General features: G+C 36.2%; 2 protein-coding genes across 3 annotated transcripts; both read left to right on the top strand.

Annotated features, from left to right (window-relative positions):
- Nucleotides 1-1,926: 1,926 nt before the first annotated feature.
- LOC110801032 (uncharacterized) lies at nucleotides 1,927-10,119 on the top strand. 2 transcript variants are annotated; one of them, XM_056843086.1, is made up of 3 exons: nucleotides 1,927-2,015; nucleotides 6,668-6,736; nucleotides 7,908-10,119. In XM_056843086.1, the coding sequence occupies exons 2-3, from the start codon at nucleotides 6,686-6,688 to the stop codon at nucleotides 9,795-9,797; spliced, it is 1,941 nt and encodes a 646-aa protein (XP_056699064.1). In that variant the 5' UTR covers nucleotides 1,927-2,015; nucleotides 6,668-6,685; the 3' UTR covers nucleotides 9,798-10,119. The 2 variants fall into 2 exon arrangements, with proteins under 2 accessions (XP_056699064.1, XP_021862039.1); XM_022006347.2 differs by lacking the exon at nucleotides 1,927-2,015 and having other exon boundaries at nucleotides 6,342-6,736.
- An 85-nt stretch (nucleotides 10,120-10,204) lies between these two features.
- On the top strand, nucleotides 10,205-13,774 carry LOC130471287 (uncharacterized). Its single transcript, XM_056841329.1, has 3 exons — nucleotides 10,205-10,225; nucleotides 11,557-11,631; nucleotides 11,969-13,774. Exons 1-3 carry the CDS (start codon nucleotides 10,205-10,207, stop codon nucleotides 13,772-13,774), a joined length of 1,902 nt encoding a protein of 633 aa, XP_056697307.1.
- Nucleotides 13,775-19,506: the final 5,732 nt, after the last annotated feature.

Here is a 19,506-nt window from a genome sequence, read left to right as displayed (position 1 = left end):
TAAATCATCGGTATGTTACGTATGGTAAATCCGCAAGTAGTACACTCTATTCGTTTCTTATTAGTTGATGCATTTTGTTGTTGACACTATTCTCATGAGTTACTTTAACCTTCTTTTGTAATTTATAATGAAGAAAAACCACAGGTTTGTCCTTCTAAGAGCTTGTGGAGTCTAGTAAGAATTGTTTCAATATATACTTTTCAAATATCATCTTCTTATAACTTTTGCATATTACAAGTGGACATATTAACCTTGAAAATAACGCATTGACAAATGTGCTTAAGAAAACGTGTCATCTAAATATGTAACGGAGAAAGTATGTTCTCAAAGTCATGACCTTATTACACCAAGTAAGTACTTTTTAAAGTATTTTTAGTGAAATTTTCGCTTTACTTTGCTTAGAAAAATAACCTTACACTACCATCCACTCACTTTTTGTTGAGTCATTTTCATAATAAAAATTTGGGTACTTAAATTTTTATGTGAAGTTTGAAATTTTCGACTTTTTCTTTGACTTATTTTCCAACTCTTCACAAGTTTTCCAAAGATTTTTTTTTTTTTCAAATAATATAAGTTCAGATAAAATAAATTCGAATATAATGTAGCATGAGTTTTGGCATATTCTAAATCACCTTTTCCTTTTATGCAAAAGCAGGACACATTCTTTTGCTTTAGGAAAATACTTACAAATTCATCTTGTTTTCAAGGCACACATGGAGTATTGTGTTTCCAATGGTCTTTAAAAGATAAAATAAAGATTCACATAATATAATATAGTACTTTTTCAACATATTACAGTGTTTTTTTTTCTTTGAGGGAAACTTTTTAAGTGTTTTATATTCATATTTTGATCCAACCAAGTTTTAAAAGATTTTGTAATGGAACCAGAGACCAAAAGAATGTCACTGATCTGACTGATTTTTGCACACCCCTAGGACAATTAGCTATATATACTACTCATATATTACATACCATAGTGACATGATGTCATAGGTCATTTCTTTGATTTTGATTTTTAATTTTTTTTTAATCTTTTGTATGACCATTATTTATATTCATCATTTTCACTTCTCCTCTTTAATTCAATGTGATTTTTCGTTTAAAATTAAATTTATTTATCTCATGTTCTGATTTTCAATTTCATTGAATTGTACTCAAAATACATCATATTTTATTATTTCAAATTTTTTGTATCCTTCCTTAACAAGTGGGCTATGATTATTACAATGAACGACATATAGAAAATGGGTTAGCAAAGTCGGTTAAGATACACTCTTTTAGTACGTAAATGATTAATTTTCAAATGTGTGATATCAAAACAATACACATATATTCTAAGAAATTCAACATCATTTGTCACCATCAATAGTCCCGCAAGTGTTGGACTCCAAGCCGTCACAATTTCTTCATTTGAATATATATCTCAAATTCTCAACCAAAACCATTAAATATGTCATTATTCCCTTTACTATATGCTCTATAGTTTCAAAGTGGATAAGAGAAAAATGAGGGAGAAAAAAAAACTAACTAAAAATGCCTCTTTGTCATAATTTAGACCAATTGTTATACGTGCTCGTGAAAGTATATTACGTACATAGCTAGTCAAATGATTATCGGAAGTGATAAATTCAAGGAACTTTTACTTCTACCAAGGAAATCCACATTTTTTTAAAGTTAATTTCCTTGGAATGAGTGAAATTATATTCATTGGATTTATTATTTCCCAATAATTATGGTTCTATCATTAAATACAAAATATTTACGTTTGTTTTTGTTCTATCATAATACTGCTATTTTAAAAAACAACAAAATTACATGCCACTTGTGAGCTGTCCCATTTTTACAGCAACTCCTCTCTTTTTTATCTTTATTTTTCCAACGAGCTCCTTTTTTCCCCTCTCTATGTACTTACTTAACTTTCCCCTTCCCCTGCCCCATTCTCAGAAAGTCATGATACGAAACAACGGAGAAGTAATTGATGAATGAAATTAAGGGAAGGATAGGAATCACAAAAGGTATGATCACAATATTTAATTTCATTTATTTATTTCAATGTTCTTAATCCTACTAAATAATGTTGAAATCATCTTTTCCCACCCTATCCATCTCTTTATTCAAAATTATTTTGAGTTTAAAAGGAGCACATTATTTGGAGCGACATGACTCCCAATTTCAAAAGTTTTTTTATGTTCGAATATATTACCTAAGAGTAGACCTGGTTATTGGACAGGGTAGTCCAATGGATATAGGGTTAGGGTCAAGTTAATAGGGCTTTTATTGGATAGGGCTCTTATTGGACAAGACCTTTATTGGACAGGGTCATTATATGGTCAAACTTATACTACAATTATTTTGAAAATAAAAATAGTAATGATACAAAAAATTACGTGCATAGCTTCGTATTTAATTGTACTTGCACATGACTCTTTTGTTTTTCATTTTTCATTGCTCGTTTATTGACCCGCCCACTAATGACCCGCTATTGACCCGCGACCCACTTTTGACCCGCCTATTATCGACCCTCTAAAAATGACCCTTTCAATACCCGACCCTCTTTTGACCCGCACCGACCCTGACCCACCCCGCCCGATAACCAGGTCTACCTAAGAGTATATTCTGTTTATTTGATAAATTTTGCTCATTTGAAAAACTTTAAATGCGAAAAAAAATAATATTCTAGGGTTCATCCCAGGTGCATGTAAATTTTTTTCACATGACTCTTTCCTCTTCGGGTATTCTCGGTGTGAGAAAACAATAATAAAATTTTGTAAATCAATACATTTCTTCTAATTGATTAACGGTTTAAGAAGATGCAACATTTATGATATATTTACATATCAACCAATTTAATCTAAGATTGGAAATTGTCCACATCGATCATTATCTAATTTTGCCACTCTTTCGATAGACATGGACATGTATCCAAATAAAAAAGGTTTTCCCATTTTAAAGGGGTTCTTAACAATAGACCATAGCTATTAACTACTCCCTCCGTCCCGGAATACTTGACTTGTTTTCCTTATCGGGCCGTCCCTTAATACTTGACCTGTTTCTAAAAATGAAAATATTCTAACAATATTATATTATTTCTCACTCTACCCCTATTGACCCACCTACCCCCTACTCCATACAAAAAATAATTAAAAATTCAACCCCTACTCTCCCCCAACCCCACCTCTTAACCCACCTCCCACTAACTATATTAAAATAATACCTCACTATCAACTACTACCTATTAAATTAAATAAGTCAATTCAAGTCCCTTAAACTCTGTGCCGGTCAAATCGGGTCGAGTATTCTAGGACGGAGGGAGTATTAAGGTTTTTTAAAATTCGTTATGGATGTATTTTCAAGCCGGAAATTTAAGACAAAATCATTTATTGTTCATAGTATTAAATACTTTTAGGTGAGGAGGTACATTTCTTTCCACACACCTTAAAAATCATCCCCTTAAGATGAAAAATGTTCATCTATCCATTTTTTGAAAATTCTTGAAATTTCCTGATTTAATTTATCATGTCGTTTTTTTAATATTATATATTTAAAATCTATCTATAACTCATATAACTATATAATAAAGTGGTTATAAATAATTCAGAAAATTCACCTCCAAAATTACAAAAAAAGATATAATTGTTTGAAAGGCAAAAAGGCCCAAAATAAAAAAGAAAACTAGAAATGGGAAATGGCAATCACATAATTCTAAAGTGAGGGTGGAAGATGAGCTGTACAAGCTTGGCAAAATGCGCAATGATTGGCCCCACTATTTAATTAAGGCCGTTAATTTTTTGGTTTTTAGCTTTTTAAACTAATTTAAACAAATATTTATTTGATTTATATCACCTGGCTAATGACTAAAATAAATAAAAATTAGTTATCACTTGCCAATTTGCCAATATAAAAAATTAGGATATGGTGGATATACTCAATTAGATAACCTGAAAGCCAAAATTAAAGCCACTTTGGTCTCATCTAAACTTTTGTGATATTGCATCGGTAAGTTTCTTTGTCAGCTAATCGACATGCAGTAGGTGTCTTATGAAACCGTCATACGCATAAGAACGTTGATGTCATTATTAATAAATATAATTATATAATGATAATAAGTAATTATTTGATTAAAAAATAGATTTTTTTTTTGTCATTTAACACCTTAAAAAAACTAGCTTTTGTAATCTAACACCTTACTTATTTTTTTTATTATTTTTAAACACCTTAAAAAACAAAACAAAAATTAGAAATCGACACCACTAACGATTTTGGTTAGAAAAAACGTTAGTTTTTAACTGTGCTAAAGTTCTCAAGGCATGATTTGGTGGTAAACAACTCCTTCTACCATCAAATTGTGCTTTGGGAGCTATAGCATGGTTAAAAACCAACGTTTTTTCTTATGGAAATCGTTAAGCGGTGTTGATTTTCAAATTTTTAGCTTTTTAAGGTGTTTAAATATAATAAAATATAAAATAAGGTGTTAAATTATAAAAACTAGTTTTTCTTAAGGTGTTAAATGGCAAAAAAAACCTTAAAAAATATAACTATTTGATTTGAATATGAAGTATAATTATTGGACAAAACTATTTAATCACAATATGTAACTATTTAATTATAAAATATAACAATTTGGTAAGAAATTGGCTTTATACATAATACATCATATACAAGTTGTTGTAGTCGACATAATAGTTGGTTTTAAATGAGGTGAACTTACAAATTAAGGCTTGGTGTGTGATAATGTTAAAAATAATTACTAGAAAAAGTGTAGAAAGTTGCATGACTCTTAAAAAGGAATTATCATTTGCCTTCTTAAAAGGGGATTAATTTTTTTGATTGTGTCACTAGTCATAGTATATCTTTCTACCATTAGCCAAATTCAAAAAAGTATAGGAGTTTGTCTAAGGAAAATGACAAGATCTTACAAATAAATATAATTATAGGATTCGTTTGTTTCAACAAAAAATATTTTCAGTGTGTGGTTTTGAGGTCATATAATATTAACTTTCTCAGAGTTTATTTTATAAGGAGTATGGAGTAGTAAATTGTCCAAATGTAACCATAACGAGAATATATATCTATTATATTAATCCAACTCATAAGGACTTTAGTGTCCACCTAAATTGTCAATAATATCCTTATTTAAAATTTAAATTATTAAAAAACATTCATAAAATGTTGTAACATTACTTGCATATACGACCAATACTTTGAAAATTGTCAAAGGACTAACTCAACCAAAAGCTTAAGCTGATGGTTAAAGCCTCAAGATTAGTTTTATACTCTATCACGCCCACTCACATGAAAACCCTTTGGGCTTGAAGTGTAGATGCAACATAGGCCTCCTCATACCCAGCGCGAAATATTCCACTTTGAAAAGAGGGTGGATGAGATTCGAACCCGTGACCTTTGCGTCACGTTGGCTCTGATACCATGACAAGTACTGAGGGAAATCTGTTTCCTTGGTTTGTATTCATTATCACAGGAGTATATATACAAACTATAAAGGCCTAAATCCATGTTAAACTATAAAGGCCTAAACCCATGTTAAACTATAAAGGCCCAAACCCATATTAACAAATATATGTGCATACATAAACAATCCTAACAAAAATGTTCATACGCATCGAGTGCATATATGACTTGTTATGTTAAAGTTAACGCACCTAAGACTATTTATACTAGTTACTCTAGCACTTATTTATAAACTTATAGCTATATCAATGATGTATTTGCTTTCATATTTGAACTGCAAATTGTAATGTCCTTACAGCTCATTTACACCAAAACACTTACTTATATTTGTAAAACAAACAACGTGAAAAGAACATAGCCTACATATCATAAGTTGAACCCCATTCCATCCCCAAGACCCTGACTCTAGGAGGTGCTTGGTTCACGAATTCTAGGTATGTGGCGCAGGTATAGAATGGACACCACGTGTACCATGCGTTTGATTGATAATTTTAATAGTTTTAAACCCAGTCTCAAATGCCAGAGTATGAGGTTTAGAAATATATGAAAAATGTAAGTTTAACTCGTACCTTTACTTCAGACATTACATCCGGGTTAAAACTCATTTCCGAACTGCACGAAACACATGATATTAAGAATCAAATTTCAAACCTGCACCACATATATATAATTTCTCATATCAATCCCATACCACTATGGAATCAATCCCCCCCTAATATGATTATAACCACACTTGAATCTCAAAGATTACTTTCTAATAATAGTTAGACAAATCATAAAAAATAATTGAATTTTGGTGGGTTGGAATTGAAAAAGGGGGACCTTTAAAAAAATAAAAAAAGAGGGAAAAAAAAACTTATTATTATTAGAAAAAAAAAAGAATCCAATATTGAGTCCATCAAGCTTCGCTAGCAGTCCATGTGATTATCTGTCACAACCCACAAATCCGTCCACTTTCCAGTGAGGAACTTTGCTGTTCTCACTTAGCTTCTTCTTCTTCTTCTTCTTCTTCTTCTTCTTCTTCTTCTACTAATTTTAATTCTTCCATTCTTTTTCTTTCTATATAAGAAATTACTGTGAATTATCAAAACTTTCCCTTTTTGGTTTTATTTCTTACCAAACACGCCCTTAACCAAGAAAATAAGTACACCCCATTTTCCCCCATTTTCTTTCTTATCATAATTGTGATTTTTATTTTTAGGATTGATAATTCAGAATTATGGCTACTGAAGTTCCTGTTTCTGTTGTTGTTGAGCCACAATTGAAAGAGGTATTTTTTTCTCCTTTTTTTTAAAGTTTTTTTTCAATAAATTATTACTTTTGTTTTGCAATTTTTTCGATTGTTCTATGAATAATTTCATGTTGTTTTTTAGTAAAATATGTTTAAATATTATTATAATTTCTGGGTTCGATTCGGCTTATGAAAAATGATTGTGGAATTAGGGATCTTCTCAGTTTAGTTAGTTATTATGAAAGGCATGCTCTGTTCTTTAAATTTTATGTGCAAAAAGCTGGATTTTTTGTTAGTGAATTTAGAAGTGAAGAAAATTTTATGGATGAACTTGTAAGCAATTTTTGTAATTATTTTGTGTTATATGTTATTATTGAGCTGGTTTTATATTAATATTCAAGTTATAATATAGTTTTGGGTATTATAGAGGTTACAATATGTGTTGAATCGGTTTAAGTCCCCTACGAACAACACATCGTGTTGTTAGTGAACCATGTTGCATCCGTGTTCTTTATTTACGTTCTTAATTTATCTTTCTTGCATCCGTTATAACAATAGATTTATAGATGGAGATTAGAGGATGAGATTGTGTTTGTGCAAATTTTTGAGTGACATGAACACATGATGATCAGTAAACTGGACATGATTCCTAATGGTTGTTAACTTGTTATGGTCCATGATCATATATACTCGTGTCGAAAGTGACAATCTTTTCGTCTAACAGTGTTTGTCGACTTGAATCGAGTATGTATCCATGTGCTAGACTCGGCAAATATGTGTCCATGTGTTAGACTCGGCTAATATGTGTCCCATGTGCTAGACTCGCCTAATAAGCAGGTTTCATTCTATTCGACTTATTTTGTCTGAACTTATATTCTCTGAACTTATCTGAACTTAACTGAACTTATTTTGTCCGAAATAAGTCAAAATAAGTGGAACATAACATAGCCGTAGTAATGTAAAAAATCTCCATGTTTTGGTCCGGAGTGAAGTGTCAACTGTCCGTACCCATGATGGAGTGTCGAGACACGAGTAAAATAGAGTTTGAGCAACATAGAATTCTTCCTTTTTCCTGATTTTCCAGCCTTGCATACCCTTTTCCTTTGCTTTTATTTAGTTTGTGCATAATATTGTATTCTTTTCTTGTATGTTAAGCCTTCCTATATGCAACTTTTTTGCTCAAAAACATTACTTTTTTGGTATACTGCAGCAGCAAGCAGATCAAAAGGAGCCACAAATTGTAGAGGAGAAAATACCAGAAGAAGTGATCAAATCATCTGAACAATCAGACATGCCTAAGACTGAAGAAGAAAAAACCGAGGTACACGAGAAAAAAACCGAGGATGTTGTTACTGATGAAAAGACGGTGTCACAACCAGAATCTGTTGCTGAAGTGAAGCAAGAAGAAAGTCCCGAAAATGAGCCTAAAACTGCAGAAACACCAGTTGAGAAGGAGGAGGAGCTACCTACAGTAGAGGCTCCTGTGAAAACCGAACAAGTGATTGAAGAGAAGGCGAAAGAAACTGAAGCTCCCAAAAGTGAGGAGCCTGTTCAAAAGGAAGCTGAAGTACACCCCAAGAATGAAGAGGAGAGTACTAAAGAGGTGGTGAAAGTGCCAGAACAAGAGGAGGAAGTTACGGCTGAGGTGAAGGAAGTTACTGCTGAACAAGACAGTAAAGAAGAGGAGGAGAAGGTGAAGGATGTTTCTGAGATAATAATTACCAGAGACATTGATGTTGTGAAATCAAGTGTTGAGGTTGTTTCTGAGACAGAGGAAACGTCAGAAGTCAAGCCTGTCGAAGAAGAAGCTGTTGTTGCGGAGGTGAGTGACAGAAGTGTAGATGCAAGTCTTGTTGAGGAACCTGTAAAGGCTGTTAAAGAAGAAGAGTTTAAGGAAGAAGTAAACTCGAAAGAAGAAGCTGCAAAAGAGAGTGATGTGGTTGAATCCGCTGTTGAAGAGGGTAGCGAAAAATGTGAGAAAATAACAGTAGAAGATCAGTCTGTTCAGGAGGAAGTGGTGAATGTCAAAGATTTAGCCTCCATAGATTACCCTAAAAATGTAGAGGAGTCGAAGCAAGAGCCGCCTTCTGAAGTAGAAGAGGAAGTTGTGAATGTGAAGGATTTAGCCTCTATTGATTACCCTAAGAATGTAGAGGAGTCGAAGCAAGAAACACCTTCTGAAGTAGTCGAGGAAGTGGTGAATGTCAAAGACTTAGTCTCTGTTGATTACCCTCAAAATGTAGAGGAGTCGAAGCAAGAAACAACACCTAGAGAAGCAGTGGAGGAAGTGGTGAATGTCAAAGACTTAGCCTCAATTGATTACCCTCAGAATGTAGAGGAGTCGAAGCAAGAGCCACCTTCTGAAGTAGCGGTGGAGGAAGTGGTGAACCCTACGAATGTAGAGGAGTCGAAGCAAGAGCCACCTTCCGAAGTGGTGGAGGAAGTGGTGAACCCTACGAATGTAGAGGAGTCGAAGCAAGAGCCGCCTTCTGAAGTGGTGAATGTGAAAGATTTAGCCTCAATTGACTACCCTCAAAACGTAGAGGAGTCGAAACAAGAGCCAACTTCTGAAGTAGTGGAGAAAGTGAGTGAGCCTAGTGAAACACCAGTAGTTGAAGAAACTGTTGAAAAAGAAGAAAATGGTGAAGCTACAAAAAGGGCTAGTCTAGGAGACATGATGAAAGAGGAAAACCATGCTACTGAAACTGAAGAAACTCCAAAAGAAACAACAACAGAAGTTTTAGAACAGGTTAAAGTTGAAGACGAAGTGAAAACTGAGGAAACTAAACCAGAAGAATCAACCGAGAAACAAGAAGTAGCTGCAAAAACCAGAGATGTTGAGGTTGTTCCTCCACCTTTGATACCTTCAGAGGAGAAGAAAGCAGAAGCAGAGAAAAATGGACATATGAGTGATGAAGTTGCAAAGGAAGAAGCTGTAACAAAGGTGGAAGAGAAAAGTAAAGAGGAAGTTGTAAGCAAACCTGCTTCAAAGACTATATTGTCAAAAGTGAGGAGTTCTCTTGTGAAAGCGAAGAAGGCGATTATTGGAAGATCACCTTCTTCAAAGACAATCTCAGTTGATCCTAAGGTTGATTTGTGAGTTTGAATTTGAATGAACTGTTTTTTTTTTTTTTAATTGGTGTATCATATTTTTGGTGATTTTGATGTTTGTGTTTTTGTTGTATTTGTTTTTGGTTTGTGATGGTATTGTGTTTCATAGAATGTGAATACACACAGAAGGGTATAGGGGGTTTTGAGGTTCTGTGAACTTCATGATTTTCATTTTCATTTGATTTGTTGTTTCATTGAGAATCTTATTTAGTACTATTTTTTTTTTCTTCTTGAAATGTATGGATTAGTAATTGTATTTGTTTGGTTCTAGTTTGTTGATTAATGATTAAACTGAAGAATTGTTATTGAAACTAGCATTATTAGTGGCCAACTTATTTTCTTTTCAAGTGTTTATATTGTTATTGATGTTTGATACTTATGAACTCCAGTTTAACAATGCCGTCCACGTCAGCACAAGTTTGCAAAACCTTTATTTGTCGTTGTGTAAGATATCTTTAACAACGAGGATGTTGTTGCAATACACAAGTACACAACAATTCGTGACACCCTTATTCGCAACTAAACTACACTTATTCAAAGCAAGGGTTTGCGACAATTTTTTTGTTGTTGCTAAAAACAAGATTTCTTGCAGTCGACATCGGTTAAACTAAAACCGCTAATTGAAAAAAAAAATTAAATAGACCCGCTTTACGTTTCTAACATTTTTGCCAGAAATCGGTCAAAAAATTACATGTTTTTTTTAATATTTTTTTTAAATGAACTGTGGTTTCAGGTGAAGATCGGTTCATATTACTTTGTTTTTGGTAGATTCGAGTATTGGGTCGTTCCGGATCGAATCAATTCAGATCGGTTTCAATTTTGAGTTGGATCAGTTTTGCCAGGTTTCCGATTGATTTCGTGTCGTGGTTTTGGGGCAAATTGGGTGACGAATCAGGTCAATCATATCGGTTTTTTCACATCGGGATCAACTTTTCCACGTCTAATTTTGAGAATATTGACGTTTTCTAACATTTTAGCCGGAAATCAGTCGAAAAATTTACATGTTTTTTCTTTTTTGTTGATTCCTGAGTTTTGATGATGACAAGCTTACACTCTACTAATTGTCGAATTAAGGATTGACAGGAGCAAGTCACCATAAGCTAGGACACGTACGCAACAAGACAAGAAGTGAAGCAGCATGAAGATTAAGTCCAACCTCGTGAAGAATGCAAGTCTAAAGAGTATGGACGAATTAAATCATGGGCCGAAAAGAATGAAGCCCAGCAAGTCAATTAGGGTCCAGAAAGGTATAAGATCAGTAGAAGCAAATATTGCTTAGTATGGGAACAAAGTATTTTAAAGAGTCCTAATTAAATCCTGAATCTAAAGAAAATCGGTTTTTGTTTTTCAAAAGATAAACATCAAAGATTAAACCTGATTTTACTATCCTACTTAAAGATATACTCTTAAAGGTTTTTAAGTTGATTTGCAACTCTCAGATTAATAAAGATAGAATTTATCTAGGACGCGTTTTTAGAAACTGTTTGCGAAAAACTATCTTTCGAAAAGAGTCCTAACTAGTGTAGGATTAGAATCTAGGGTAAAAGCCTGGATTCTTATAAATAGACCTTAAGATCTTTACGAAACTTTTATCAGACTTATTTACATCAACCGGAAGCTTTCAGGTATTACCTTTAAAGTTTTAATCTTTAAAAAGAAGTCTGTTCCTGTTCCCATATAAGAGCAGTATTTGTTACGTGGTCTTGTATCTAGTATTTAGTGTTAAGTTTAATATTCTTTAATTTTAGTTAAGTGTTGAGTTTTTGTATGATAAGCCTGAGTCAGGCTTACTTGAGCAAGAGAGAAGATCTCATAAGAGATTGGTGAGGAGAAGCAGTTGAGGGACTGCTTCTGTAAGGGAAGGAACAACGAGGGGTTGTTCCTGGTCATCTGTAGTCAGAGGCGACTAACAGATTGTGGCCCGAGTAGATTAGGCTTGTAAAGAAACTGAGTTGTTTTGCCTAATTAGTGAATGTGTTTAAGTCCCCAAAAGGGGCCGTGGTTTTTTTCCTCTCTATTGGGCCTAGAGAGTTTTCCACGCTAAATCTCGCTTGCATATTTTATTGTTTCTGTTCCTAGTAGTTTAATTTTTGTAAAACCATAAAATATCAATTCACCCCCCCTCTTGAGGATCTCTGTAAAACTAACAATTGGTATCAGAGCCAGAACCCTTTAACTGCAGGTAATTCTGTCGGGAAAAACGATTCTGAAGCTATGAACACAACTGAGAAACTCGAAGAGGGATACTCAACACAAAGACCTCCAATGTTTAGTGGCAAATACTATTCATACTGGAGAAACAGGATGGAGATCTTTATCAAAGCTGAGAACTATCAAGTATGGAGAGTCATTGAAGTTGGAGACTTCCAAGTCACCAAGCTAAACACCTCTGGTGAAACCGCTCCTAAACCGATTGCTGAATTTGACAAAGCCGACTATGAAAAGCTCGAACTTAATGCCATGGCCGTCAAAATTCTTCACTGTGGACTAGGACCTAATGAGCACAATAGAGTAATGGGATGCAAAAATGCGAAGCAAATATGGGATCTGCTCCAAGTCACTCATGAAGGAACAAATGAAGTCAAAAGATCAAAGATTGATCTTTTAATGCACCAATATGAATTGTTCACCATGAAACCTTCTGAAACAATTCAAGACATGATCACCCGCTTCACTAACATCATCAATGAATTGAACTCTCTGGGCAAAATCATAACCCCTGAGGAACAAGTTAGAAAAGTTCTAAGAAGTCTTCCTCAAGATCCCTGGATGGCCAAGGTAACTGCCCTGCAGGAAACTAAAGACTTTACCAAGTTTAACCTGGAACAACTAGCTGGATCCCTCCTGACTCATGAACTGCAACTAAATGCACGACCTTCAGAGAACAACAAAAATAGGGCTCTTGCTCTAAAAACTGAGAATGATGAAAACTCTGAAGAAGATGAGGAAACTGCTCTATTTGCCAGGAGATTCAGAAGAATGTTCAGGAACTATAAAGATGGAGATTACCGAGGGAAACCTAACCGGAAATTCTCCAAAACTGATACTGGATGCCATAAGTGTGGAAACTTGGAACATCGCATCAGGGAATGCCCTCTCTGGGATCAAGAACGAGGAAAAGGAAAGGAAACAACCAAAGACAGATTCAAAGAGAACAGAAACTCATTCTCCAAAACTGGCGTAAGAAAGGCCATGATTGCCGCATGGGGAGACACTTCTTCGGATGAGGAACAGGAACAACCCAACGAAGAAACAGCTCACCTATGCCTTGTAGCTGAACATGAAGAAGATGGATCTGACTCAGAATCTGAAAAATTCCAGGCAAGTCTCACTCAAATTAAAAGTAAACTTGAATCTCTCTCAAAATTAGAATTGTTTGATCTACTTTCCTGTCTCACTAGTGATTATGAGGATCTACTGAAAGAAAAGTTAGACTCTGATAAAGAACACCAGACCACCATAAAAGAACTTAGGAATGAGCTAGAATGGACAAAAAATACTAACACAGATATAGACAAACGGTTCTTTAACCTCTTTGATCAGAACCTCCACATAAAAGAAATCTGTGAAGCCTTACGAAGTGAAAACATCTGGCTAAAACAAGAACTAATTGATCTAGAAGTGACCAAGACTAAAAACCTTTACAAAGATGAACTAGAAAGAACTCAACTGGAACTAGTTAAGATTCACCAAGAAAAGACCAAACTAGAAGATGAACTAGCTAGAAAGACTAGACACAAAATAGAAGGAACACCTAAATGGATAGAAGAAGCTAGAACCAAACGCACAGAAGGACTAGGTTTCAACCATAAGAAACGTCAATCTAGAAAGACTAGAGTAGATCTCTATAGTGACATAATATGCTCCTTCTGTGGCCTAATTGGTCATTACAGAAACACTTGTCCCAAAAACCAACGAAGCTTGGAAAAGAACATAGAACACACCAGGACTAAATGGGTAAAGTGAAGCGATTTGATTCCAAGCAAGGAACCCAAGCTATGCTGGGTTCCTAAAAACTCTAACTAAAAATCGAATGCAGGTCGAAGTGAGGGGGAACAACACATGGTACCTAGACAGCGGTTGTTCCAAGCACATGACAGGAGACAGAAACAGATTTCTCTCACTCACGACCTATGAAGGTGGAACTGTGACTTTTGGCGATAACAAAAAAGGTAACATCATTGGGATTGGTAAGGTCGGTAAGTCAAAGTCTCACTCCATCGATAATGTATTTTTAGTTGAAGGTCTAGGACATAGCTTATTAAGCATTTCTCAATTTTGTGACAAAGGAAATTATGCAAAATTCTTCTCGAATAAATGTCTGATTATCAACAGTAACACTGATACAGTGATCTTAGAGGGACAGAGGAAAGGGAACACCTATGTGGTTAACCTTAACTCCGTTCCTCACTCCAATCTGACCTGTCTCAGTGTTATTGAAGATGATGCATTATTGTGGCATAAAAGACTTGGTCATGCTAGTTTCTCTCTAATGAACAAGTTAAATTCAAAAAATTTAGTCACAGGTCTTCCAAATACCAAGTTAGCAAAAATATCAGTATGTGACGCCTGTATCAAAGGAAAACAAGTGAGAACCTCTTTCAAGTCAAAGGGAATGATCAGTACAACAAGACCACTGGAGCTGATCCACATGGACTTATGTGGACCAATGAGAACTCAAAGCAGAAGTGGAAAAAGATATGTGCTTGTAATTGTAGATGATTTCTCAAGATACACATGGGTAATCTTCCTAACCAGCAAGGAAGAAACATTTGAAGAATTCATGGCATTTGCCTCTAGAGTCCAACGACAAAGCAATCACAAACTGGTCCACATCAGATCAGATCATGGTACTGAATTCCAAAACAAAAAATTTGATGACCTATGCAAAGAATCAGGAATAAGTCATAACTTCTCTGCACCTAGAACCCCTCAACAGAATGGTGTGGTAGAAAGAAAGAATCGAACTCTTGAAGATATGACAAGAACAATGCTGATTGCTAGTGGACTTCCAAAAAGTTTCTGGGCCGAAGCTCTAAACACAGCATGCTATGTACTAAATCGAGTACTGGTTAGAGCAATCAAAAACAAAACCCCATATGAATTATATAGAGGAAGAAAACCCTCCATAACTCATCTCAGAATCTTTGGATGCAAGTGTTTCGTCCACAACAATGGAAAAGACCAACTGGGAAAATTTGATGCACGAAGTGATGAAGCTATATTCTTGGGATATGCTTCGAACAGCAAAGCATATCGAGTATTCAACAAAAGGACCATGTGCATGGAAGAAAGCATACATATTATATTTGATGAAACTGACTCCCAAAACTCTGTTGCAGGTACAGCTCCTGAAGGAAATTTCGAACTAGGACTCACAAGAAAAACTGAAGACGAGGAAGTAAAGAGGACTTCTCAGATAGAAGAACAGACACAGGCTGTTGAAACACCAGAAGGAGGAACAGTTGAAGTAGAACAAACGCAAAACGAAGATCATACAGAACAAAATGCTCAAACAGAACAGCGTGCGGAAGAAGCCTCTACATCATTCCAACCCAGACCTTGGAAACATCAAAGCTCACATCCTGACCAAATAATTAGTGATCTTGGACGAGGAACAACAACGAGATCACAACTTAAAAACTTTTGTGCTTTTTATGCTTATTTGTCAATGATTGAACCAAAAAATTATAAAGAAGCACTAACTGACTCTGATTGGATCATGGCCATGCAGGAAGAACTCAATGAATTCGAAAGAAACAAGGTATGGCATCTTGAGCCCACACCTTTAGCCAACAGAGTAATAGGTCTAAAGTGGGTATTCAGAAACAAACAAGACGAGCATGCAACCATCACTAGGAACAAAGCCAGATTGGTGGTTAAAGGATACAATCAGCAAGAAGGGATAGATTTTGAAGAGACATTCGCTCCAGTTGCAAGAATGGAAGCAATACGTATACTTATAGCGTTCGCCTCATACATGGGATTCAAACTCTATCAAATGGATGTAAAATGTGCGTTCCTAAACGGACATCTGAAGGAAGAAGTCTATGTGGAACAACCACCAGGGTTTGAAGATCCAGAATATCCCTCACATGTATATAAACTGGACAAAGCACTATATGGATTAAAACAAGCTCCAAGAGCATGGTATGAACGACTTTCTCACTTCCTACTAGACAATAAATTCAATCGAGGTAAGGTTGATAGAACTCTGTTCCTTAAGTCAAGAAATACAGATATACTAATAGTTCAAATTTATGTTGATGATATTATATTCGGTGCTACTAACGAAGATCTTTGCAAGGAATTCTCTGACCTAATGCAGCAAGAATTTCAAATGAGCATGATGGGAGAACTTAACTTCTTCCTAGGTCTTCAAATCAAACAAACTGAACAAGGCATCATGATACATCAACAGAAATACATAAAGGACCTCATCAAGAAATATGGAATGGAGTCGGCTAAAAGCAACCACACACCAATGGGAACAACTACAAGACTTGATGAGGATCAAGAAGGTAAGAGTGTTGATCAAACAAGATACAGAGGTATGATAGGCTCTTTACTTTATCTTACAGCAAGCAGACCAGACATTGCATTTAGTGTAGGTGTCTGTGCCCGCTTCCAATCTAATCCAAAGGAATCCCATCTCACAGCGGTCAAAAGAATTCTAAGATACCTAAAAGGAACAGATGACTTATGTCTATGGTACCCTAACTATGATCACTTTGATCTCAAAGGATATACAGATGCTGACTATGCAGGTGATTTAGTGAACAGAAAGAGTACATCAGGGACGGTGCAGTTCCTAGGAGCATGTGCAGTCTCCTGGGCTTCCAAGAAACAAAACACCGTGGCATTATCCACAACAGAAGCTGAATATGTAGCTGCAGCTTCATGTTGTTCCCAAATGCTGTGGATCAAGCAACAACTTAGAGACTTTGGTATGAAATTAAAATGCGTTCCTATCATGTGTGACAACACCAGTGCTATCTGCATATCAAAAGATCCAGTCCATCACTCAAGAGTCAAACACATTCACATTCGTCATCACTTTCTAAAAGACTATGTGGAAAAGGAACTGGTCAAACTTGAATTCTGTCCCACAGAAGATCAGATAGCTGACATCTTGACCAAACCGCTTAACAGGGACAGACACGACAAGCTAAGGTTAGAACTTGGTATGATACGAATACAATGATTACTGTTGCCCTTACTTACTTTCTAACTTCACTGGATATCAAAAAAAAAAAAAAAAAAAAATGTTTTATTTATATTTTAGTTACGTTTTTTTTTCTTGTTTTTATTTAAAAACTTCTCTTCATGAATGGACTAACCATCAGACTCAGATTGCAAAATCCAGCTGTGTGCATTACCACAGCCACGTCTGCACACTATTAAGGTAATCGCACTTGTTTCCAATACATGCTTTTAATTCGAGGTCTAAGTGGGAAAACTAAAAATGAATGGAAAGCATTTAATTTGATTCGGTGAATCTTACGAACACGGTGCATGCATTACTATTCATTTTTGTTCACTCAAACACGCTTCCCACAAATCAATTCCCAACAAAACCTCTTCAGCTCCCAAATCATTCTCCCTATAAACTTCGCCGATTATTCGCCAAACCCCAGAATTTAAAATTCAAAAACCCTCTCTCTCTCTCATTATCCACTCGCCACCCACCTCTCCTATAACTCTCTACAAACTTCAATTCCCAAACCCTAGAAACTCTTCCTCTCCTTCGGAACCGATAATCACAATTATCCCTCTCCAAACAGTATACCCAGAATCCATGGCTCCAAAGCAACCCACACCAAAACCATCGGCCGCCAAGTCCACCGCCAAGCTGACCACAAAAAGGAAACTCGTTCTACATAAGGAGGTAGCTGCACCAACTCAGGGGGAACCAAACCTTCCAATGGAGAAAAAGGTAAAACTTGAATCCTCAAAATTTCATTATTTTCCCCCCGATCGCATGCTCCCTGGGTTGAGTATTGATTTTGGTTGGTGTCGTGAAGTTGGTTTTGTTGAGTTACTAGAATCTATTGAGTCACAGGGGTGGACATATCTGTTTGAGGTGTGCTCAAAAGCTTGCATGTACCCTGAGGCTATGGGAGAATTCTGTTCAAATTTTTCAAACAAAGGGGGGGTTTGTCAGTCGGAGGTAAATGGGAAGTCATTTAGTTTTGATGCTGAAAAATTGGGGAATTGGTTCAAGGTTCCTGTGCTGGGTGAGGAGGTTTACCATAAGGGGAAAGGTCCAATTGAATTGGGGGGTGCTACCATGGAAGACGTCTACTCTTATTTTGGGGGACAGGGCAAACACCCAAAAGCCCTAAACCAATCTCTTCTCACTCCCTTTCAGAAAGTCTTATTCAATGTGGTACGTCGAGGACTTGTTCCGCGTCACGATAAAAGATCCCTAGCCAGTCGTTTAGACCTCATTTACATCTTTCTCCTTGAGTCTCAACGCCAAATCAACTTTCCCATGGTCTTCATTGCTCACCTAACCCACATCATTTCTCAAAACAACATGATTGGATACGGCTCCCTCTTGACCTTTATCATGCGCAAAGTGGGGGTTGATCTCACAAAATATACATCTGAACCACATACTCCAGCCCACATTCTAAACAAAGCCTGTCTACATGGTGTAAGTCTGAGTGTTGTTGATGGGGTTGTCTGCGTTGGGAAGCTGTTGGTTGGAGACACAGCCCAACAGGAGGAGGATGATTTAGAAGGGGTAGAAGAAGAGCTTGATGAGGGAGATGAACTGTCAGATGCGGAAGAGGAGGCACCATTTCCTTGCCAGGAGACAGAGGGTCAGACAGAGGGTGTTCCTGTTGACCTATGTCCAAAGGAGACAAGTCCAATCAAAGCCACCTCCTCTCCCAAGAACATTCCAACCACATCATCTTATCAGCCTATCCGTCGCAGTAGCCGTCTAGCTAGCTCTTCCAAAGGAATTCCTCCGGTCTACAGGGTCGAGGATTCAGATTCAGACAAAGATGGTGAAACCCAATCTGCTGCTCCCTCACCAGACGGTTCAGTACAGCTCTTGATGGCTAAAGTGGATCAACTGCAGCTGGACAATGTGGTTCTGTTGTCAGCTGTTACTTCTTTGCAGGAGCTCATTCACAAGATGCAGCAGGACCAGGCAGAGTTCTTCAATGACATGACAGAACGTCTTGCTGACATGATCATAGAGGAGGTGGCAAATGATGATAATGCTGCTCCTGGATCACCCCATGCCTGACCTGCTTCTTATGCTACCTTACCCCACCCCATATATTTTGCTCTCTGATAAACAATTTCTTTCTTTTGGTCCTTTGAACATTTTTTTTGGATATTTTGGATGCGCCAGGTTTATGACTAATGCTCATTAGTGCGCTTTTCCTACGTTCTGATAGTTGACCCACATTGACTTGTAGAATTGGTTGTTTGTATTGTGCTCTTTGTTGCGTTTTCCTTGTTTTGCTTGCAGGGGTGCGGTCAAACTCGTTGACCGACTTGATCTGCATGATGACACTCTGCTTGGAAGGGTAATATAATTCACATATGTTCTTTCCTCTTCTTCAAGAAATCGTTTTTCCTAGCCCTTTTTGATAATTCCAAAGGGGGAAGATATTAAGAGGGGCAACATGTGAAAACTGTTGGTGTCTATACATAGGTTCGCCACCTCAGTAACTCTT

Source organism: Spinacia oleracea, chromosome 4 (assembly GCF_020520425.1).
Source record: "Spinacia oleracea cultivar Varoflay chromosome 4, BTI_SOV_V1, whole genome shotgun sequence".
NCBI lineage: Eukaryota > Viridiplantae > Streptophyta > Magnoliopsida > Caryophyllales > Amaranthaceae > Spinacia > Spinacia oleracea.
Note: the sequence above shows the minus strand (reverse complement) of the source record. Positions and strands in the feature narration are given on the sequence as shown.

Bases quoted from the DNA above. Each gene is read 5' to 3' on its own strand.
- LOC130471287 (XM_056841329.1), top strand. From the start codon at position 10,205: ATGCCGTCCACGTCAGCACAA. The intron at 10,226-11,556 runs GTTTGCAAAACC...CTTTAATTTTAG, and splicing joins TGCCGTCCACGTCAGCACAA to TTAAGTGTTGAGTTTTTGTA. The intron at 11,632-11,968 runs GTGAGGAGAAGC...AATTGGTATCAG, and splicing joins GAAGATCTCATAAGAGATTG to AGCCAGAACCCTTTAACTGC.
- LOC110801032 (XM_056843086.1), top strand. From the start codon at position 6,686: ATGGCTACTGAAGTTCCTGTTTCTGTTGTTGTTGAGCCACAATTGAAA. The intron at 6,737-7,907 runs GTATTTTTTTCT...GGTATACTGCAG, and splicing joins TTGAGCCACAATTGAAAGAG to CAGCAAGCAGATCAAAAGGA.